Source organism: Balaenoptera ricei, chromosome 15 (genome assembly GCF_028023285.1).
Source record: "Balaenoptera ricei isolate mBalRic1 chromosome 15, mBalRic1.hap2, whole genome shotgun sequence".
Lineage (NCBI taxonomy): Eukaryota > Metazoa > Chordata > Mammalia > Artiodactyla > Balaenopteridae > Balaenoptera > Balaenoptera ricei.
In genome coordinates this window covers 52,784,934-52,807,498 of record NC_082653.1, presented here as the reverse complement: position 1 = coordinate 52,807,498, position 22,565 = coordinate 52,784,934, and the positions used below count along the sequence as shown (strand labels likewise).

Sequence of the window (22,565 nt, the reverse complement as noted above, 5' to 3'; positions counted from 1 at the left end):
ATGTATTCTTTTTATTTTGTTTTGATTTAAGAATATATATTGGTGGAAAAATTGCAAACAAGATGAAAGTGGCTGTGGAGTATCACACAGCAGATAATCGCAGATAAAATAGAACCCAAGGTTCGAAGTCTTAAGAATGAGCTATAGGGGTATTTTACATTGATAAAAGTTACAAGCCACTGAAAAGATGTAAGAGGCATGAGCCTTTATGCCCCAATAACAGAGCTTTGAAATACATAAAGCAAAAAATGTTCTAAATACTCAATAAACTAATAAATCCACATCTTTTAAGTCAGAAATCAAGAGATTAGGTAGAGGAAAAAAGCAATAATGCAGTACTGAGTATTCACTGAGCATGATTTTGGTTTAAACCAAGCGTTTGGGGCTGCTCAGAGACCCAGCGAGCCCCTTCGAGGGGAGCTGCCTGCAGGCTAGGTTGATGCGAGGGTCAATTGAGAAGAATGGGTACTTAAAACAAAGTTTTTTATTGGAGTACAGTTGCTTTACAATGTTGTGTTAGTTTCTGCTGTACAGAAAAGTGAATCAGTTATACATACACATATATCCCCTCTTTTTTAGATTTCCTTCCCATTTAGGTCACCACAGAGCATTGAGTAGAGTTCCCCGTGCCATACAGTAGGTTCTCATTAGTTATCTGTTTTATACACAGTAATGTATCTATGTCAATCCCAATCTCCCAATTCATCCCAACCCCACTTTCTTTCCTTGGTAACCATAAGTTTATTCTCTACATCTGTGACTCTATTTCTGCTTTGCAAATAAGTTCATCTGTACCATTTTTCTAGATTCCACATATAAGTGATATTATATGATATTTGTTTTTCTCTTTCTGACTTACTTCACTCTGTATGACAATCTCTAGGTCCATCCATGTCCCTGCAAATGGCACTATTTGCCATTTTGAATGGCACTATTTCATTCCTCTTTATGGCTGAGTAATATTCCATTGTATATATGTACCACATCTTCTTTATCCATTCCTCTGTCGATGGACAATTAGGTTGCTTCCATTTCATGGCTATTGTAAACATTGCTGCAATGGACATTGGGGTGCATGCATCCTTTTGAATTATGGTTGTCTCCAGACTTATGCCTAGGAGTGGGATTGCCGGGTCATATGTTAGCTTTTTGAGAAGTGGAAAAAATTTAGGAATCAGAAAAGTCTCCCACATTCCTTCTCCCTGCAGTGCCCAAGGCTGGTCAGCTCTCCTTTCTTGATCATACAGCCCCCTGGTCTGTGACACTGGTCACGTCTGTCACACGGGTTGTGAGCTGGGGATCCCACTGCGGGCTCCCTAAGAGGCTGGGTGTTTCCACCAACGTCAGCGTCTACACCACATGGGTTGTCAGCACAACCTGGAGCTCAGCTTGGGATGTCAGGAACTTCTCTCCAAGCCTTGCTAGGATCTTATCTTTGCCCTGTTGTTGCTTCTGGGACCGCTTGGGGGCACCCCCGTCTCCCCGTGGCTTGCCTTGCCTATCCGGGCAGTCAGCCCTGCAACCTCAGCCCCTGCATCCCAAACTCATGCCCTCTCTCTCTGCTCCCTGCCAAGAGTGTAGCAGGCAGTTCCTGCAGGGACCTACTCCCCAAACCCTCCCCAACAGCCACCTTCAACCATCCACCTATCCTCTGTCCTCCAGGGACCTTCTCTGGTTCCGCCCCCCCACCCAGCCCCATGACAAGCCCCCTCCCCAATACCCACATCTATCCCTCTTCAGACCTCACAGCCCTGGGCCCAGCATCTGCGTTTCATGTGTCCCCAGGGGGCTCCAAGATGCCCTCTCTCCCTCCTTGCCACCCCGTGGACCCCCAGGGACAGGACCTGCTTCTCACCCACCATTCAAGGCTGAGTCCCAAGGAGCACCCACGTTCAAGGATTCCTTGGGTGGTTTCTGGGACTCTTGGAACTGGGGTTTCCAGCGCCCAGTGCTGGGCTGGTGCCTTTGCAGACGTGTCTGTCTGAGAGGCAGTAAAGCCTAGCTGGCAGAAGGACATTCCTCTGGCTGGGTGATCCTCCCTGTGCCTTGCAGCCCCAGAGGGGTGCATGAGAAAGTATCTTCCGTGTGTAGGAGCTTAACCACAGGGCGTCGCCAGATGCTCACAGTAGCCCTGCAAGGTGCACATTACTGTTATCTCCATTTTTCAGACAGGGAAACTGAGGGCTGCAAACCCCAGGGCTTGCCCGAGCCCACTCTGCCCAGCAGCCCTGTCCCTGGCTCAGTGGCCAGCAGAGCAGTAACATATCCTGGGGTTCCTGGCAGGGCTGGGGGGGAATCCACATCACCCTGACGTGGACGGTGAGGACTCGGGGCCAGGCTGGGCTTGCTCTTTCCCTCTTTCCCTCTTTCCCCAACCCCGGTCTTTCCAGGGGAGCCCAGGAACTGGCTGGAGAAATGTAAGCTGGCAGCTGGAGGAGGGAGCACAGGGCTGGGACCCTGTGTGTGTGAGTGGGGACCCCTGCTGGCCGCTGTGCAGGGCAGAGGAGCAGGAGCGGGGCCCTTTGGGTCCTCCATCAGCCCTTCAATTCCACATTCACTGGGTGTGTCACACACAGTCCCTGGAGGGAGCCAACAGCTACACACACAAAGGACCGAACAAGATCATTTTGGACATTGCTAAGTTCTAGGGAGGAAATACAACAGGTCAGTGAGAAGGACAGTCAGTGGGGGCATATGGGGCTGGCTTTAGATGGGAGGGGGACAGGGAAAGCCTAGCTGAGGATGTGACATTAGCACTGAGACTTGAAGGCCCAGAAGAAGCCTGCTGCGTGACCATCTGGACGAGGGGTCTGCAGGGAGAGGCCGGCCCGAGGCTGGAGCAGGCATGGTATTCACCAGGAAAGGACAGTAGGAGCAGGAGACAGGCAGGTGGTCAGAGGGAGGAGAGAGCTCTCAAGAGCCGTAGGCAGCCCCGAGGATTGCACAGGATCTGCGGCTTAAGCTATCCTTCAGGCTGCAGGGGAGGAGGAGTTCCTGGGCCGTCCCCACAGCACTGCAAGGTAGGCGCTGGCACTGTGTCTCATCTTGTGCAAGGAGCCGCACTTAGCCCTGATCCAGGGAGCTCACAGTGACTGGCCAGTCACAAGCACTGTGGTGCCAAAGGCCACAGAGGGGGACCGTCTTAGGGGAAAACTCCAGCCCTTGCTGCACGCAGTCTGCCCCTGCATCCACCAGCCAGAGCCCATGCCCACTGTCCCCTCTGCAGTGTGTGAAGTCCACGAGGTTTGCTGACTGGCTGGCTTCAGCCTCTGCAGAAGTTTCCATTGTCCCCAAGCATCAGGCGTCTCCCCCGTGTCTCCACCAGTGTGCCCGGGTCAAGGACACCATCTGGGAACCCTCTCTCCCGCTTGGCCAGGCAGGGAAACTGCTCTGCCTGCTCCTGCCTCCAGCGGCTCATTCCCTTGGCAGTCACCACCCAGGCCCTGCTGAGGGTGCTGCTGGGCTGGACCCAAGACCCAGGGCTCCCGAGGGGGATACACACCTGTGGATACTCCTGCAAGTCCAGACTGGCTCCCCTGCCTGGAGGGACCCCCAGAAGCCAATGCTGGGGGACTCATCACTCCATGAACACCTCCACATCCCAGGCAGTGTTCAGGACACACAGAGGGGCACCAAGCAGGCACAGCCTTCCCAGGTTCCCAGTCCGTAGAGTCACCGGTCACAGGGACGCTGGGATGAACAACCCAGCGACGTCTCTCTCTCACTTTCTTTGGCAATTTCCTTCCCCCCAGGACCCAGGGCAAGAAAGTTTGTGAAAGGCAGTTTCAACTTTCAAGACTGAATCCTGAGGAGGGTGATAAAAGGGGCCGGGGCCTGCCGCCAGGGGGCAGCCTGGGCCGCACGTGGGCACTAGCCTGAGGCCAGCACAGGGAGGGACAAGACCCAAGATCATCATTTCCCCAAGAAAGGCTTGTGAGGGGTCTTTTCTTCCTGGCTGAGCCCAACAGTTCGAGACCCCCAATGGGCACTCAGTGAGGACTTGCTAATGTGCTTTCATGGGAGTCCTGGCTGTGGGTCAGGTCCTTGGTCCTTCCTAGCAGACGGAATGGGTAGAAAAGAGGGCAGCATGGGGGGCAGCCAGGCCCCCAGGGTCGCAGACAAGAAGGGGATCGTCTGGGTACACTGGCTCCTGGGCCATAACAAGGTACGTAGTTGGGGGACCGAGCCCCAGTAGAAGCTCAAAGCCGGGGCACTGTGACGTCCCAGGTTCCCAAACAGCCCTTGGACCAGAGAGGTCAAGCTGAGGGAAGGGGGCGGCCAGGGTTCCCGTGGCTCCCTCTCCCCGACGGGGCGCCCCAGCCGGGCCTTGGAGCTGGCGGAAGCAGAGGGGGCGCCAGGCGGCGGGAAGAAGAGGCCATGGGCGCGCAGGTCGGGGCGCTGCTGCTCGCGCAACTGTTGGTGCGGGTCGAAATCGCGAGGCAGGGTGAGCTGAGGCTGGGGCTGCCGGCGCAGCTAGGGGTGATGGGGGAAGGGTGGGGCGCGTGGAGACCGAGGGGAGCTCACTTTCTCTCCTACCCGCAGCGTTGCGGGATAGGGACCTGTTGCTTCCAGGTAAGGCGTCCAGGGGGCGCGCTTCCCTGCGCAGGGCACCTGAGCCGGAGCGCGAAGGGCGACTCATCTTTTCCTCTCCCCGCCCCAGGTTTCGAGAACTCTTCTATGCTCGCATGTAACTGATGGGGCCGCCCCTGGGTGTGGGGGAGGGGCGGGCGCCTGTGGCCCACGTGGGGCAGGTCCCCAGCGTCCCCTTCTTCCTGGGCGGCAAGACCCCTGGACGCGCGGTTCCCCGGGGCGCCCCTTCCCTTCTCCCACCCGGTGGGTGAGGGTGGACGGGGTGGGCCTGCCTCCCGCAGCTCAGCCTGGTGTCCATCTGTCCATCCCAGGGCCATGTGGCCAACGGACTGTCCCGACACGCATAGTGGGTGGAAAGGACGCAGAGCTTGGGCGCTGGCCGTGGCAGGGCAGCCTGCGCCTATGGGGCTCCCACTACTGCGGAGCAAGCCTGCTCAACCGCCGCTGGGTGCTCTCGGCCGCGCACTGCTTCCAAAAGTGAGTCTGGGGGCAGGCGGCCCGCTGACCCCGGGCCCTGGGTCTGCAGCAGGACCTGCGCGCATGCCCCACGTGGACACGGCCCTCGGGTGCTCCTGAGGCCCAGTCCCGGCTGCAGCCCGTTACGCACCCACGCGAGTCCCCCAGGGCGCTCCGGGAGGAAACCCTGTGCAGTTTCTTCCAGAATGTTCTCCCAGAACATTCCCACGCACATTTGTTTGTCTTGTTCTTTTCTTTCTTGCTTCACTTGTCCCCAAATGGCACCACCAACCTCCACCTTCCTCACCCCACCTCCCAGCGGAGGTGACCCCCCCCCCCGGGGGGAGGAATGAGCTGAAGTAAGTGCTGGACACAGAGCCTGGCCTGTGGTGACAGTGGCCCTGGAAGCTGTTTTGAGCCCAGCCTGCTGTGGCGCCCGTGCACCTGCTTGTTCCCTTTTGAGAAGGGCTCTTGGAGGTGACAGGTGGTTGAGTGACCGGCCAGATGAGCTGGCAGGGGAGGCACCCTCCTACCAACCCCCTCAAGTCCCCAGGTGTGGGACTTTGTTTGGGGCTGTCTGGGCTCTCCCCGTTTCTACCCTGGCCTCTTTGGTCGAAGGAAGACCTGCTGATGGTGTCTGGGGTGAGCCCCGCAGCAGCCCGGGGGTCTCAGCTCAGGGAGCAGCCCCAGGTGTGCTCAGGTGGCCCACCCTCCCTCTGAGGACCCCTGACGGCTTTCTCCTCCCCTGCCAGCAACAGAGATCCCTATGAATGGTCGGTCCAGTTTGGCGAGCTGTCTGCCACACCATCCATTTGGAACCTGCAAGCCTACTACAACCGTTACAACGTGGAGCAGATCTTTTTGAGCCCCAGGTATCTGGGGTCTGCGTCGTATGACATCGCCCTGCTGAAGCTGTCCTCCTCCATTACCTACACCAAGTACATCCAGCCCATCTGTCTCATGGCTTCCTCCTCTGAGTTTGAGAACCGGACTGACTGCTGGGTGACCGGCTGGGGGGACATTGAAGAAGATCAGGGTGAGGCTGGGGACAGATGGGTCTGGGGCAGGGGAGGGCGGCAATGTCATGTCCACTCATTCTAGCTGCTCCAGCCTCAGTGGCCCCCACCTTGGCAGCATCCCCTCTTTGGCCTACTCAGCATCCTCTCCACACTGGCTCTCCACTCTTTTTTTTTTATAAATTTATTTATTTATTTTTGGCTGCGTTGGGTCTTGCACGGGTTTTCTTTGGTTGTGTCCAGCGGGGGCTACTCTTTGTTGCAGTGTGCGGGCTTCTCATTGCAGTGGCTTCTCCTGTTGCGGAGCACGGGCTCTAGGCACGTGGGCTTCAGTAGTTGCAGCACGTGGGCTCAGTAGTTGTGGCTCATGGGCTCTAGAGCGCAGGCTCAGTAGTTGTGGCGCATGGGCTTAGTTGCTCCGTGGCATGTGGGATCTTCCTGGACTAGGGCTCAAACCCGTGTCCTCTGCATTGGAAGGCGGATTCTTAACCACTGCGCCACCAGGGAAGTCCTCTTTTTTTTTTTTATTTTAGATTTTTTTTGATGTGGACCATTTTTTTAAAGTCTTTATTGAATTTGGTTGCAATATTGCTTCTGTTTTTTTATGTTTGGTTTTTGTGGCCACGAGGCATGTGGGATCTTAGCTTCCCGACCAGGGATGGAACCCACACCCCCTGCACTGGAAGGCGAAGTCTTAACCACTGGACCGCCAGGGAAGTCCGTGGCTCTCCACTCTTGCTCCCCCTTAACGAGCAGTGCTTTCTGTACACACACTCAGCTCCCCCTCCCTTCCGGAGACTGTGAGCCAGAAGCCAGAGAGGGTGGCACACCGGAAGCCAGAGAGGGTGGCACGCCGGAAGCCAGAGAGGGTGGCACGCCGGAAGCCAGAGAGGGTGGCTCGCTGGCCCAGGCCCGAAGCCCCAGCCTGCAGGGGTGGGGCTGGGGAGGGCTGTTTCAGGAAGGCCTCCTTTCCACCCCAGCAGGGTGCTCACCACCACCCCCACCGCCAGCCAGCCTCCCACTCTGGCTTCTCCATCCCTTCTGCAGCTGCCGGAGTGGCCTCCTGTCCTGGAGTGCCAGCTCCTTTTCTCTCCTTGAAATGTCAAGCCATGCTCCAGCCTTGGCTCCCCCCTGAATCTCTGTGGGGCTCCTTGCGCTGTCATGAGCTGCCACCTGCTTCTCTCTCACCACGAATCCTCTGAAACCGCTGGACACAGGCCCCCAGAGGGGCTGCGGGGGCTCTAGCCTGACAGACTGGACGGCGCCTCACACTGCTCCCAGGCCCAGCGTGGCCCTGCCTCACCCTTAACCACAGCAACCATATAGATAAAGCTCCTCTCATGCGCTCTGTGTCCCTGGCACTGTTCTGGGTTCCAGGGACTCTCTTCCTTCTGGAGCCTACCTGCCAATGAGGCTGGGAACATTTTTATACCTACTTTACAGATGAGCAAGCTTGGAGAGGTATGGAGATTGCCCAAGGCCCCAGGGCTCAATGGAGAAGCCAGGGCTCACTGGCCCGGAGAGGGTAGCACACCTGGAATTGGCACGGGGCAGATAGAGGAGTCGACAGGAGACCTGCCCCGTCCTTTCCCTTCACCCGAAGGGGCTGGAGAAAGTGCCCCTGTGCAGACTGCCTGGGCCCAAAGGGCTGAATGGGTGTGAGCCAAGGAGCCTAGCCAGGCAGACCCTGCTCCCTTCCCCCGGCTAACAGGTGGTAACACCCAGCCCCAGGCTGAACCCTCACTCTCACAGGTAGAAGGTGACTTCTTGTCCCCCACCCCCCAGACCTGATATACTCTGTACTAGCTGGGAAACCTTGGGCAAGGCACTTCATCTCACTGTGCCTCAGCTTCCTCATCTGCAAAATGGCATAATAATAGCTCCCACCTGAGAGGGTAGTTCTGAGGCTTAAAAGCATTCATACATGAGGGCTTAGCAGAGCGCCCGGCAGCCAGGAAGCTCTATTTACAGACCAGCTTTCAGTGTTATTGTGGTCACCATCCTCTGCAGGATAAGGAGGTGATTCGGACCCAGACTTAGGAATTGGACAGACCTGGGTTCATATCAGGCTCTGGCAGTTCCCTGATACTTTGCTGGGGGTGGGGGAGGGCAATCTTGCTCCTGAATCTTTCCTTACCTGAGAATGGGGCTTGATCGCACTGCATCCTGGGGGGCCGGGCATGCGCAAATGCACGGGGAGAGAGTGCACCAGGGATGCCCCACCTCCTCAGGCACCTGGGCGCTGGACTGTGTTAATCCTAAACCATCTCAGCTGCACTAGCCCCGCCCTCAGGCGTGCTACGGTCTCTCCCCGGTCTCTCCCCGGGGCCTCAGCCAGGGCCTGTTATCTGCAGGCTACAGAGAGGGAAACCTGTAACAGCTTGTCCATCCATTGGTTCTTTATGTGATGTTGTTCATCACCCATCAGGTGCTGGGTGCTGGGCTAGAGCAGGGGAATCAGGGGCAATGTCCCAGGCATCGTGGGTGCCCCAAGGACCGCCTCACCCCACCCACCGCCTTCGTAGCCTATGCCATTCCTCCCAACCTGATGGTAGGGGAGAGGCTCAGGATGCCATCTTTCTCTGTCCCCTCAACTCTACAGCAGCACTGCCATCTCCCTACACCCTCCAGGAAGTGCAGGTCGGCATCATAAACACCACCATGTGTAACCACCTGTTCTCACTGCCTGATTTCCGCCGTGACATCTGGGGAGACATGGTTTGTGCTGGCGACCCTCAAGGTGGCAAGGATTCCTGCTTTGTGAGTGTCCCTCCCGTCCCCAACCAGGGCTTCTGGGCCTTAGTATCACATCACCCCAGCCCCCAGGCCTGAGAGCAATCTGTATCCCTGCACTTCATTTGGTCCTCACCTCGACCCTGGGGGCGGGGGTAGAGACTATTGCCCCCACTTTGCAGATGCAGAAACTGAGGCTTGGTTACTTCCAGGGGGAGGAGTGGCATTTGCATCCAGTCTGCCCAGCTCCACAGCCCCTCCTGCTCTCCTGGCCTCTCTGCTCACCCCTCCTGCCCCACCCCAGGCTGGGCTCACCCATGCTGCTCCCCAGGGTGACTCAGGTGGACCCTTGACCTGCGAAATGAAAGGGCTGTGGTATCAGGTTGGAATCGTGAGCTGGGGAGTGGGCTGTGGTAGGCCCAACCGGCCCGGTGTCTACACCAACATCAGTGCTCACTACAAGTGGATCCGAACGGTTTTGGCCAAAAACACCATTTGCAGGCCGGACTCTTGCCCATTGCTGTTGCTCTTCCCTCTGCTCTGGGCTCCCCCATTCCTACAGTTGGCCTGAGCCCAGCAGATGGCCCCCGAGAGTCAAGGCCATCTGCTGAGTCAGGCCCAGTCCCCTTTGCTAATAAACCTGTGCATGTTCAAGTTGAAGCCTTGCACTGTGTTCTGTGGCCCCGGGTGGCTTCCTGGACACCCTCACGGTCACCCGTGTCCCATCCACGCCAAGACCACTCCTTAAGTCCTAAATCATTGTCACCCATCTGTGCTATACTGGTTTTGGTTGCAAACAACAAAACCCTCTCAGGTTAGTTCAATCAGAAAGATAATTTATGGGAGGACATTAGTAGCACCAAGGTCCCTGGGGGCTAGGAAGGCTGGAGTGGGGTGCAGTGGAGGAAACGCCCCCAAACACCCCCAGCGCTCATGCCGTGTTTCCCACCACACAGACGCCGGATGCTCCTGGTCTCACCACGGTCCCCCAAAGGCTGACCCGGGACCAGGACGAGGGTGCGGCTAGTTTATTTAGGAGGCGATACCAAGAAGCCCCAGTGAAGAGTGGGGAAATGAGGCAGGAGGGGTGATAGCCAGTGACGTTTGCCCAGATGAGGAGGTTACCCTGTTGGCAGCTGAGGTGCTGTCTGGCCGGGATCCCCTGAGAAATCACGGGGACACACCTCAGCATCGCCCGTGGGGGACGAGGACCTGGCACGGCCCCTTCTCTCCTGACTCCCCGTGGTTGAGGCTTGTCCTGGGGGCGTGGGGGCTCCAAGCTCCATAGGTGGCCTGGGTGGAGAGGCAGCAGCAAGTGTGTCGCCCCCCGTCCCCCATGCTGGGGTCCCAGAACCCAGCCTCAGCATGGCCAAGGGACCAGGCCAGCGGGGCCGACTCGGGACGCTCGGAACTGTTCGGGCAGATCTGTGTTTTCATGAGATCCAGAGGTGTTGTGAGAGCAGAAGGTATGAGAAGCTCTGGTGGGTCCACATCCTGCCCTCCCTCCCCACCCGGAGACCCCCATCCTCCCTGCTCATGTGTGAGCCCTGGGGGTTTCCCAAACAGGGAGGGTGGGCAAACGCTGGTGGGCAGCCCCGAACCAGACGGAAGTGCCCCCCGCGGTTGTGTCCCGCGCCCCCCCGTCCACCCCCACACCCAACCCACCCCCCCCTCCCCCGCCAGCTCTCATCCCCTCTGCAGCCACAAGGATTCAAATCTACACCCAACAAGTCCGGCCAAAACGTAACACCCCTGTAACACCCCTGCAGCTTCCCAGTGCTCCTAGGGTCTCCTGCAGGGCCCCCCTTTTATCACCCCCCCACTCTGGCTGCATAGCACCTAGGTGCCCAGCTCTTGCCCACCTCTGCCCTTGCAGATGCTGCTCCCTTGGTCTAGAATGTTCTAGAATGTTCCTCTCTTTCCTGGTTGGCTCCTGCCTTCCTCCAGGCCTCAGCTGAGACCTTGTCTCTTTATCGGGCCCATCATGCCTGCTCACCACACCCTTCACAGTCAGTCCCTCATGCCAACTATCTCTGTTTGTCATGAATGTGGGCTTTGTGGTACTTTCCCAAATGGGTGGCCCTCAGCCTGCAGAAGCCGTTTGTTCCCCCGAGCTGGGCAGGGTGAGGTGCTTCCCTGGTCTGTGCTTGGCGCACAAGGCCACAGCAGGACTGAGTAGCCACGTGCTCTCCCTGTAGGTCACCTATGGCACACCCCTGTGGTGGAGCCGCCTGACAGCCCCACCAGGAATCGGGGCCCAAGGCTGGGGAGAAAGTGAACAGCTGGGGACCCTCAACCCTGTGCCCCGGGGTCATTCATTACTGTCATCGTGGGCGCAGACCCATGCAGCCAAGGGCCCAGCTGGGGCATACAGAGCCCTGGGCGCTGGGTAAGCACAGGGAGGGGACACCAGGGTCCCTGGTTCACCCCCTGCCGTGTCCACTGCCCTTGCTCTCAGCACTTGTCCTGGGACAGGCTGAAGAGACCTGGGAAGGAATTTGAGATCTTCAGGCAGGGGTGATGGGGCAGGGCCTTTCCTAGGTGGAGAAACTCAGGGCTTGTCACCCCCCACCATCTGGGCCCCATAACCTTCAGCCTTTGTATTCCCAGCTGCCGTCCACGAAAGACATGACCCTGGCCCCAGAGAGTGGCCTTGGGCACTCCTGGACACAAGGGTCCTGCACCACCCCCAGTCGGGACCCATCACTGACCAGTAGGTGCTGACCTGCTTTGCAAGTGGCATTGCCTGTCCCGCCACCGCTGAGGCCGGGAGTGCCATGACCCTGTGGACAGTTGAAGTCCCTCTGATCACTGGGGGAACCCACAAGGTGGGGACATGGGGGGCCCTGTCTGCTAGATCATAAGTGACCAATGTCCTATGGTGTGTTTTCCCACCAACCAGTGTTAACAGAGAGGAGCTTCCTCTTGTTCTCACATTTGCTAAGACAGTTAAACCTGCAACTTTCATCCTTAGTTTGCAGTCATAAGATGCTTTTCTAAGCCTAGTTTTTCTAGGGTAATTGTTAGTTTATTGAGCTCATGCTTATTATTTTTCATCACATATTGTGAATGGCACCGCTCATACATTTTTTCCCTTCCTTTTCCTATTCTCCAAAAAGTTGTAGAAAGCCAGAACAGACTTTCTAGACAGCCACTAAGGTTATTATTTCCCTTTTGCAAAGGTTTAATAGAATATAGGGGAAATCGAAGTATTTCTGACAGGTTCTAAATGTAAACACAATTCAGAGCTTTGTATATATTTTTGCATATGGAGAGTTGGGTATGTATACAAAGACACCAAAATATCAACACTTGTTACCCCTGAGTGCTGGGGGTATAGGTGATTATCATCTTTTGTATACTTTTTAGCCATTTCCAGATTTTCTTCATTAACCATTTACTAGTGTGTTACTAGAAAACCAAAACCAAAACCAAACAAGAATCCAGAATTGGTTGGGCAGTTTGTACAAGAGACATTTTCTCAGGCTTTCAGAAGGGATTCTGTACAGATGCAGATTCAAGCCACCTGCCTCCAACCAAACTGTTGTTCCTACGCCACTTCTAAGTAAAAATTTCAGGACCACTGCTATCAGTAAGCACAGAATGCTAATAAGAATCTAGACTGGGAAGCTAGAAGATGATGCAACAAGGCCTTCCAAGGTCTGAGAGGAAATTAGCTTAGTTTTAGAATTCTAAACCCAGCAAACCATCAATTAAAGGGGAGGGCAAAATTATGTCACTCTCAGACAGGAAAGCTTAGAAGGTTTATCTCCCACCTGCCCTATCCAAGGACCATAACCATGGATGCCTATGTCCTAATCTCCAGAAACTGTGAATATGTACTTCACTTGGCAAAGGGGTTCTGCACACGTGATTAAGTTCAGGACAGGACATGGGGAGATTATCGTGGATTATCTGGGTGAGCCAGTGTAATCCCAAGGTCCTTATACCAGAAGGAGTCAGAAGAGGGAGTCAGAGGGATGGGGTGTGAAGTGGTAAGGCAGGACCCACCATTGCTGCTTTGCAGATGGAGGCAGGGCCACAAGCCAAGGAATGAGGGTGGCCTCTAGAAACTGGAAAAGGCAAGGAAAGTGATTCCTCCCAGAGCCTGCAGGAAGGGACACACCCTGCCAACACCTTGATTTTAGTTCAGCAACGGACTTGTCAGAATTCTAGCCCACAAATGGTAAGACCCAGATCCACCAGGCATCAGACCCAGCATGAGGCAGAAGTTGGGGGAGGTTTGGGGTTCAGAGGCCACCTGAGGGCAGGAGAAGAGTGGAGAGAGGGCACCCCCTAGTGGCATCTACCCACAAAGGCACAGCTCCCTGGGATGTCAGAATAGGAACCTGCCTAGGGCAGGTGTCCCAGGTGACTGCACCTCAGCCCCAGTTGGCTGAAGAGGCTCATGTTAGAGACACTCAGTGTTGTCCTGGGAAACAAGACTGGGGAGCTCCCCTTGGGGCCAGAATCAGCTCCCCCTGCGGGTGTGCGGGAACAGGAGGGAGGAGGAAGGTCCTGGGAGGCGGGCAATAGGGCCCAGTCATGTAGCCAGCCCTGTTTGCCCCAGCCTGGCCCTCAGGACCCTGTGTGTCCAGGAGGGGATGAGAGCCCCCCACTGATCCCTTCTTGGGGACAGTACTGGGACCTAGCCCTGGCCTGGCCAGGACCCTGTAGGGCCAGCAAGGGTCGGACCCAGGAGCACTTGACCTGACACCAGGAAGATGGGCAAAGACGGGCAGGCCCGGCCCGGTGGCTGCACGTGGTTGAGGACACCCAGGACATGGGGGTGTGTGGGGGAGGAGAAGAGGACAGGTGACAGGGCCTAGCCAGGGCCCAAGGGGACACGGGACTCAGGCTGAGGATCCCCAAGCCCAACTCAGGGCCTGCTGTGGTGTGGGGTGGGCATGGGGGCGTGTAATCTCCTCTTTCAGAGCTGGTGACCCATGCGTGACCCAGACAGACCTTTGGGAAGGCCACCTCCTCATGGCGGGGGGAGGGCGTCCGGTCAACAAATAAGTGAACAAAACAAAGAAATATTCACACCTTGCCTCTTTTCAGGTTCTCAGGGCACATTTGCCCTGGGAGCCAGGCTGGGCCCGCTTGGGCATGGCATGGGTGACCCGGCCCCTCGGCTGAGCAGGGGCTGATTCTGGCCCCGTGGGGATTCCTGGGGTGCCCCCTGGGCACACGATGGGGGTGGGGGGACAGGGGTGTGTTCACAGGGCTCTGCCCATCCCAGGCTGCTCTACAGTTTGGGACAGCGCCCCCCTCCTGGCCCTGAGAGGAAGTCCCCACATCCACCCTGACAGGCGCTGGGGGCAGAGCAAGAAAAGGAGCCCGGAGCCCAGACCCCAGCCCCCAGCTTGCTGCCTCCTGCCCAGGCGGGACCCCCTGGGCTCTGCGATGGTGCCCTTCCTTCAGAAGGAGAAGCGGGCTGCAGTGAGCTGTCCCGCCGTCTTCACTCCGCCCTGTCCCTCGCTCCCTCAGCATCCACCTCTGAGGAATCGCCTGAGACAGGCGGGCCTGTTCCCTTTTCTTCACAGGAGGCCTTCTCGTATCTGAAGAAATAGCCTCCTCAGGCCATCAGAAGGCCCTGTGTGTGGCCCCAAAGACATTACTTTGATTTAAATGTGTCCCAAACTGTTCAGTGGCCTGGGAGACACACCTAACTGTCTTCCAAAGTGGATATGCCAATTTTGTGTTCCCACCAGCAATGAATGAGAGTTCAACTTCATTTTTTATATCTAAAAATTTGTACCTTCCCTATAGACTGTTAAAATGAAATGAGTTAATATATAAAGGGTTTAGAATAATACCCCGTATAGAGTAAGCACTATCTGTGTGCTTTCACCACCATCACCATCGTCTGGGCTCAGAACCGCAGACCCAGCAAAAGTTTCCTAACGGATCCTCACGTCTCTTTGTAATACTCACTGACATGTTCCTCTTCTCTAATTCTAATTTTACATGCTGGTTGAGAGTCACTTAGTGGTTCTTAACCTGGAGTCTGTGGGAAAATTCAGGAATCCATGAACTCGGATCAGGAAAAAAGCACCGATATTTTCATTGTCTTCTACTGGAAATTTCATGTTTCCATCGGTAGAAGGGACCTGGGACCCCTCTTTAACAGCGCCTGTGCCCTCGTCATATCAATTACAGTTGTCCCAGATAGCTTGAAATTCACACTCAGCACTGCTTCCAAATTATGGGTGTTTGTGTTTTGCTTTTTCCTTTTTTATTTTGGCCACGCCCCACTTGCAATGCAGGATGGTTCCCCGACCCCAGGGATCGAACCCTGGCCTCTGCAGTAAAAGCACCAAATCCTAACCACTAGGCCACCCGGGAACCCCCAGATTTGCCTTTTCCTGAATCAATAATAAAAGCACAGGTGTTCATAGGACACTCGTAAGGCACGTGTTAACAGGTGTATCTGCAGCTGCTTTGTGGGACGTTCCTTTCTTCTTGTATGGGGGGGGCAAAAGGAAGGAACTGGAAAGGGCAGCAAAACTCACAGTGGAGATTTTCCAGTCTTAGGCTTGGTCGAGGGGAATCTCCAGCTCTTTGTCTGCGCTGCGCTGAGTGTGCTCTTTGCTGAGGGCTTAGCAGGCTGGCAGCTCTTCTACATTCCCTCCTCCCCAGGTGGGCTCCCCACTTGTCACAAGGGGTCGAATAGGTGACAGCCTGTCCTCCTGTGTGGTCCCCTGGGGAGGTGGGTTGGGTTGTGCTGAGCTCTGCATGTGCCCATTAGCTGGGGGACGTTTGCAAGAACCAGGGACAGGGAAGGGGGCTGAACGCTGGCTGGGAAGAGGCCGAGGAGCCAGGGGCGCCTGGAGCTCAGCAGGGGTCTCCGTGGATCAGGGGCAATGGGGTGTGGCGATGATTGCCTGGCTCAGGACTTGTCACTGGGGTCCTGCCTGGCCTTGGCCACCATCTCCCCTAGTGACCTCAGGCAAGGTGCGGAACCTCTCCGAGGCTGCTTCTTCAGATGCAGTGGGAATAAAGCAGTGATGCGATGTCACCAGGATCAGGACGCTAGTCTGGAGGCCTGATCCGAGTGATGCTCCACCAGCAGTGTTATACCGCAAGTCCTTGGACGGGGCCGTGGGATTAGACTTTCAATTTACTTAGAAGAGCACAAGCAACTCCACCTAAATGAGGGAAGGGTGGGGCCCTGTCTCCCACTTTCTCTGCAGCCGGCCTTCTGTTCCGTGCAGTTGCTTCTGTGTGTCCAACCCCTTGGGGGTCACCTAGGGCAGAACCTGCCTGATTTCTTCCTCCTCACGTACCCAGGGCTCTGTGGCTCTTGGGTGTTTCAGAGCAAACATCAGTCCTGGAGTGGGGAGGGGGTGCTGGAGGGGGGAGTGTGTGGCCGGAAAGTCCACCTCCCTCCCAGCATCCGGCTGATTTTGGGCGCACTGGAGCCCGCGGTAAGGAGCCCCCAGCGGTAGCGGGCCGGAGTCCCTGCGGTAGACGCTCTAGAGGGTCACCCGGGCGGCCTGCATCCGGCACCGGCGCTGCGGCACCAGCAGGGGGTGCCAGGCCACCATCGGGTACCGCGCGGGCCTGCGGTTCGGCGCCCGCCCTCCCGCCTCCCGGCGGCCACTCCCGTCCGCCAACGGCCAGCACCTGCTCCACTGCCTTTCGGGAATCGGCTTCAAGTGGGGATTTGACCCCGAGAAGCCGTCCGCCCAGTCGGCCCGCCGCGGTGACCAGAGAGCTGACGACCCGCGCGGGGAAGCAGGACCCAGCGAGGCCCAGTGTGGTCCTGAGCCGGTCTCGGGTTCCACCACGCGCTGCTTCCTCGCGGCCGGGTGGTCTCCCTCACCTGTCGGGACCAGAGGCCAGGTGACCCCGGGCTGGTACCAATCGGCAAGGCCAGAGTGATGCTGAATGCCCGTGTTGAAGAAAGGTTCTGCACACACGTGAGCCCGCCTGATTCTTGCCCCCAAGGGGAGTGGCTCCAGGCGCCCCCAAGCTCCCCGGCCCCGCACACTATGCGAGCCTTATATCCTGATGACCGGAGGTCCTGAGAACAGCATCTCAGGACGCTGTCTCCACCACGCGTGACTCCGTGGGGCCCGGGCAGGCCTCGGCCTGGAGGACACCTCAGTGTTTGCAGTGGGAACGATGAAGGAATTCCCAAGAACCGGCTCCCAAATAAGGATGAACTGTGCCCGGGACGGTGCTTCGCAATTAGTCCCCACAGCAGCCCCTGAGCTGGCGCCACGCCTGCTCCGCCCCCTCCCTCCCCTCCTACCCCCACCCACTCCTCTTCCTGCTCTCCTCCAAATGCTCCTCTTCTCCTACCTTCCCCAGTCTAAGGCACTGACTGCTGTGGGGATCAGTGCTGTCACTCCTCCCATCAACACTGTCCCATTCTGACCCTCGCTGTTGCCAACCAGGGGGCACTGGGAGGCGACCCCCTCCCAGCTGCCAGCCCCAGGAAAGGTGGGCCCCAGAAAAGGGGTCGAGTCTCCTCAGTACTGGAAACATTTCCCTTTTAGCAAGTCAGGGGCAAGGAATTAATTATGCAACAGAAAGGAACTGGTTCCAGAGTGCTGCTTGTGAAAACTGCTTTCTGTTGCAGTGTTTTGTGTACGTGTGTGAGTAATTCTCCTGTGATTTGATTTATTCCTGCAACAGGGGGTGGATGGATGGAATGATGGAAGGATGGATTGAAGGAACACTAGCATCCATCCTGCACCCATGTGGGGCCAGGCCTATTGCCAGGTGGTTTCACAATTGTTCTCTCATTTAATCCTCACAACACCTCTCAGGTGGGTGTTAACATCCTATCTTTACAGATGAGGGAAACCAGGCTGAGAGAATTGATGTAATTTACCCAGTGGTTGTGGAATTTAAACCCACTATCGCTCTGCCCCCCACTCCCCTGTTCAGATGTCCATCCAGTGCCCATCTGGGTGCCATCTGGGGGGAGGGATGTCCTTTCCTGAGTGTCCCCACACACTTCAAAACTCACACAGCAAGCGGTCTCCCTGCAGGTTTCCTTCCGCTGCTCTGGGAACTTGGGGCCCAGAACTTACAGGGCCTGTGGCAGAGCCGGCCTGGCCCCTGTGATCTCCTTCTCAGTGGTTCTACAAAAGTTAAGAAACCAAGCACGTGTCAAACTTGAGCCCTGGGGTCCAGGCTGACAGAGGGACGGTTTATCCTGGGCTCGGATCCTGCTCTTCATCTGGGCTTTGGTCGGAAGTCAGCCTGTCAGCCTTCGGAACATCTGAGTACATTCTAACCCCTTCCTTATCCATGTCCTGGCTGAGCCATGGAGGGTCGTTTGTTTGGGGGCTGTGAATTGTTTCTTCTCCACAGCACTGAACTCCCAGCCCCTAACCTGTCCCTGGACAGTGTCACTAGTCCCAGGCCCACCAGAGGCCCACCAGGGTGCAGGGACCACCGGCCAGCCATCAGGGGGCCCTTGAGAGACATTCAGCCATGCAGCCAGGGTGGTTGGGCAGCCAGATGCTGAGGGGAGCTGCTGGAGGTGGGGCAGCCCCTCCACTCCACCCCACCCCCAAGAGGCCCCAAGAGAACCCTCTTTGTCTGTTGCACCAAGCCGGGGTTGGGGTGGAGTTTTATGAGCACAAGTGTCAGTCTTCCAGATCCTCTGCAAACACCCTCTGGAAGTGGCCGGGGAAACAGAGGACAAAGGGGCTGGTGTGTGTATCACAACCAAGGTCAGGCTGCAAGGTCTCCGTGGGTTTTGCTCTTGGTTCAGGCTCCTTCCTCCTCACTCTCCATCGGCACAAGTGGGAGGTGGGGTGGGGGGAGGAGGCACCCCTGGCTGGGGGAACTGAACCGATTCTGCTGTCTTTTGCCAGCAAATGTGCGTTGCTCTGAGGAACACACACACACAGATCACATACACACATGACAGACACACACGCAGAAACACCCCAACACAGACACGTACAGAATGTACACAGACACATAAACACACACACATACATGTACACAATCATATAGATGCACAGACATATACAGACACACACACACACACAGACACACACGCAAACATATACACACAGAAACATAAACGTACACATACACATGAGGCGTTTTGCTTAAGTGAAGGACCAGCTATTCCAGGAGTCACGATGCACCAGAGTCACTTTGAGCTCTGGGGCCTCAAGCGCCTGGGCTGTCACCTTCAAATCCCCAGTTTGAGGTCCATTTTTTCTGTGTCACCTCCAAGCCTCCTGAATCGCAAATCCCACCAGAAGGGTGAGTCTGGACTGCATCACTCAGGGTTCACAGGGCCCCAAGCAAGAATAAGGCCACCGGCTCAAGCAGGGGCACAGCGTGGAACCCAGAGGTGCTTGAGGGAGACTTTGCCAGTGTTCCCCATCCAGACTGTGTAGGTTGGCACATGGGTGTAGACACCAGGCTGGTATGGCCCAGCGCAGCCTGATTCCCAGCGTACAGTCCCAACCTGGATCCAAGTATCATAGATGGGACAGAGCAGTGGCCCCCACAGTCACCCCAGGGACAGGGAGGGCAGGAGCCGAGCAGAAGGCCTCCCGGGGCCCATGGGCCTGTGCACCCTCTGCTGAGGCCACAGGGGCTGGGCAAGGATGCTGCTCCCTGCGGACGCTGGGGTGTGGGGGTGGGGACCGAGTGGGGACACAAAGAACCTGGAGGGTGGGTGGAAGCCACTGTCACCTCGCAGGAGTCTTTTTTTCCCATCACAAAGAGGCACAGAACATGTCATCCTGGATGAGGCCCTTCCTGGGGAGGCTGGGCTATCCTAGGTGCTCACCTGCTGGTACGTCTCCAAACCCAGATGGGCCCAGCCACCGCTGGGAGGACCCGCGCTAGGACTGGATCTCCTGCCCGTCTGCCCACCCAGCTCCTCCCGTCTCCCAGAGCCAGGAGGCAGGGGCTGGGGCAGTAAGTTCAAGCCCCAGGCATCTGCCTGGGAACTGAGGGCCCTACTAATCTCACAGACTCTCAGCCTCAACTGCACTGGCTCCGCCACGGGCAGAATCCAGGACACCGGCCCAAGGCCCCCAAGTCCTATGCGGGTCCCTGTGGTGAGAGGGCTCAGGGAGTCTAACTGCACCAGGAATCTGTCCCCTGGGCCACCCCTGCCCGTGGTCGAGGGGGGACAAGGAGACACGGAGGCCAAGTTGGGATGGGAAAGGGAGGGAGCGACCCACCTGCCTCAACACAGTAGAGCTGGGATCCGAACACCCAGGAGGCGCTGATGATCCCACGTGCCAGCCTCCGGGGATGATGGCGCGGTGAGTGTCCCCACTATGTCGGCACCAGGGTCTGTGTCCCCCGGGTGGGCCTCGGCCGCCCCTGCCCTCCAGGAGACTCTGCAAGACCAGCAGGGAAGTAGCAGTGGGGGATGCCCTCCATGGAGCCCTGAGCTCCGGGCGAGCCCGCCGCCCAGCAGGGCTGAGGGGCCGCCCTCACTCACGCTGCAACGGCAGCAACAACCACTACCACAACCCAGCGACAGTGGCGACAGCACCCACAGTGACCACAGCAAAAGCAGCAGCAGCAGCAGTAACAACAACGACACACAACCACGTGAGTCAGGGCATCCGTTTAGCTTCCTGCTCACACAGACCCTGGGTCCCGCATCCAGAGCCAGGTGTAGAGACGCCCCTTCACTCTTGCTGAGGACGCCATCCTGTTTAGTAAAGCGCAGCTGTTCCAAAGCACATGATCAATCAATCAATAAAGACCTAGGAGGGAACAGACGCAGGTGCTGCCTCTGCAGCTAAGGAGCCGGTGGCCGCCCTCCACCCATCCCACTCACCCGAGGAAGCAGTAACGCCCAGTGCACCCAGCTGAGGTGGGTGAGGGAGCCCCCACCCACGTGCCCCTTGAGGCCATCCTCAGCTCACCTGCTGCAGCCACAGTCCTTCCTGGGCCCCTTGATCTCCCACAATCTTCCCGGCATCCCTGGAGAGGCTCCACCCCGGGAGAGACCGGCAGGTGGGGACGGGGCCCAGCCTCGGCCATCACATGTGTCCCCTCCTCTCAAGTTTCTACTCTAGCACCTCCTACGCACACTTCACTGGCCCTGGACCCTTGGCTGGGACGTCCAGGGCTGGGCCAACCTGGAGGCAGCACATCCCTGAGGGCCCCTAGGAAAGACAGACCAGGGAGGCAGGGTCACCATTCTGGTCATAAAGTCACCCCCCTCTGTTAGACCAGGAGTGCAAGAACAGGGCGAATCCCAATTCTCCTTCTGGTCTGGGGGAGGCCACCCCAGATGGAAGGAGCTTCCGGGTCTCCTCCTTGATTCTTCCTCCTCCCACCTCCCCAGGAGGCTCGCTGGCCCCCCAGGGCCAGGCCTCTGCCCCTTGGCCCTGTCCCAGCCATCTAGAAAGCTCCCCGGAGGATGACAGAAGCAAGAGACCCAGGCCCCATAGGAGAGCAGAGGGGCCAGTGCGGGGCAGGGCAGCAGTCAGCAGATGCAGCAGCAGAAGCAGGCGGAGGCCTGGCCAGCCGCATGACTCTCCACCTGCAGACACTGTTCAAGGGTCAGCATCCTTGGATGGCACCCGAGGGATGGTTGGTGGGTCCCTCACCAATGGCAGTCACCCGGAGCCCTGGCTGGGCAGGACCTGGCCCGCTCCTCACTGGCAGTCTTCTTGGACTCCTGTCCTGCCACTTCCAGGGAGACAGCTGAGAGGAGGCCGGGGACCACAGGGCCCATCTGAGGCCAGTCCCTCCTAGGATCCAGGGTCGGTGGAGCTGGTCGGGCCTCCCCAGACTGAGACGTGAAAGCCACGTCATCCTGCAGGCAGCCCGTCACCCCATGTGTCCAGGAGACCTGGGGTCCCCACTCACTGCTAAGGGATGGCTACCTGGTCTCCCTGTCCCACCCAGGGCACGCGAGGTCTCCCTGTGGACCGGCCACCTCCTGACTCCCTTCTTCCCAGAGGAAACTGCAGCTCACGGAGAGTAGAAATCTCTGAGTTCATGGTTAATCCACAACAAAGCCTTCACTTTTTATTTGTGGAGTAGGACAAGGCAAGTTGAATTTAGTGAGTTTGACATTATTAGAATTTCTCTGATGATTAGGGACAGTCCCCACTGGGTCAGTTAGCAGAAATTAAACCCAAGGACCCCAAAGGCAAATCTCCTGAGTGATGTGGGTCAATGGCAGTATCTAAGGGTTGGAGCTCAGCAGGTGGCTGAGGCTAGATGCTCCTTTGAACGTAGCCACCTGGGTGCTCTCCTCGTGGGAAGGGTGACTGGTCTCTGAGTGCAACCTGTAAGACCTGCAAACTTAGACCTCACGTGCAAACACCAGGGCGGGCTGGCAGTGAGCTTGTGTATAGTGTAAGCAGTGCGAGGGGGAGGGCATTGTGAGTCAGACTGCAGGCAGGAGGTGTGTTCATTGGCGTCCCCACTTGACCTTGACCCAAGCAGTGGAACCGAATTGAAGGAATAACACGACTTTCCAGTTCTCATAGGACTCCTCCCTACGGACCGAGTCAACCTGTAGGATTCTTGAATAATTTCTGGGCAGAATGGGGTGGCCTCAAGAGAGAATAGACTTCTGCTAAGGAGAGAACTCAGTGCTTGAGGGAGTAATTAGAAAAACAAAAGAGATGTGTCCACACTGTCCACCAAACTGATGACATAGACCATACTCATTACCATTACCATTAACTCAAGAAACATTTACTAACATCTGCTATTTTTCCGGGACCCTTTTCTGGACACTGACCGTATCATGGTGGATAAGGTAAAGGTCTCACCCTTCATAAGCTCAGAATAGTTCCT

General features: G+C 57.0%; 1 protein-coding gene across 1 annotated transcript; it reads left to right on the top strand.

Moving 5' to 3' along the window:
* The first annotated feature begins 4,087 nt into the window (after positions 1–4,087).
* LOC132349864 (testisin-like) lies at positions 4,088–9,366 on the top strand. Its single transcript, XM_059898686.1, has 8 exons — positions 4,088–4,165; positions 4,321–4,444; positions 4,543–4,572; positions 4,661–4,687; positions 4,902–5,067; positions 5,799–6,082; positions 8,668–8,822; positions 9,127–9,366. Exons 1-8 carry the CDS (start codon positions 4,088–4,090, stop codon positions 9,364–9,366), a joined length of 1,104 nt encoding a protein of 367 aa, XP_059754669.1.
* Positions 9,367–22,565: the final 13,199 nt, after the last annotated feature.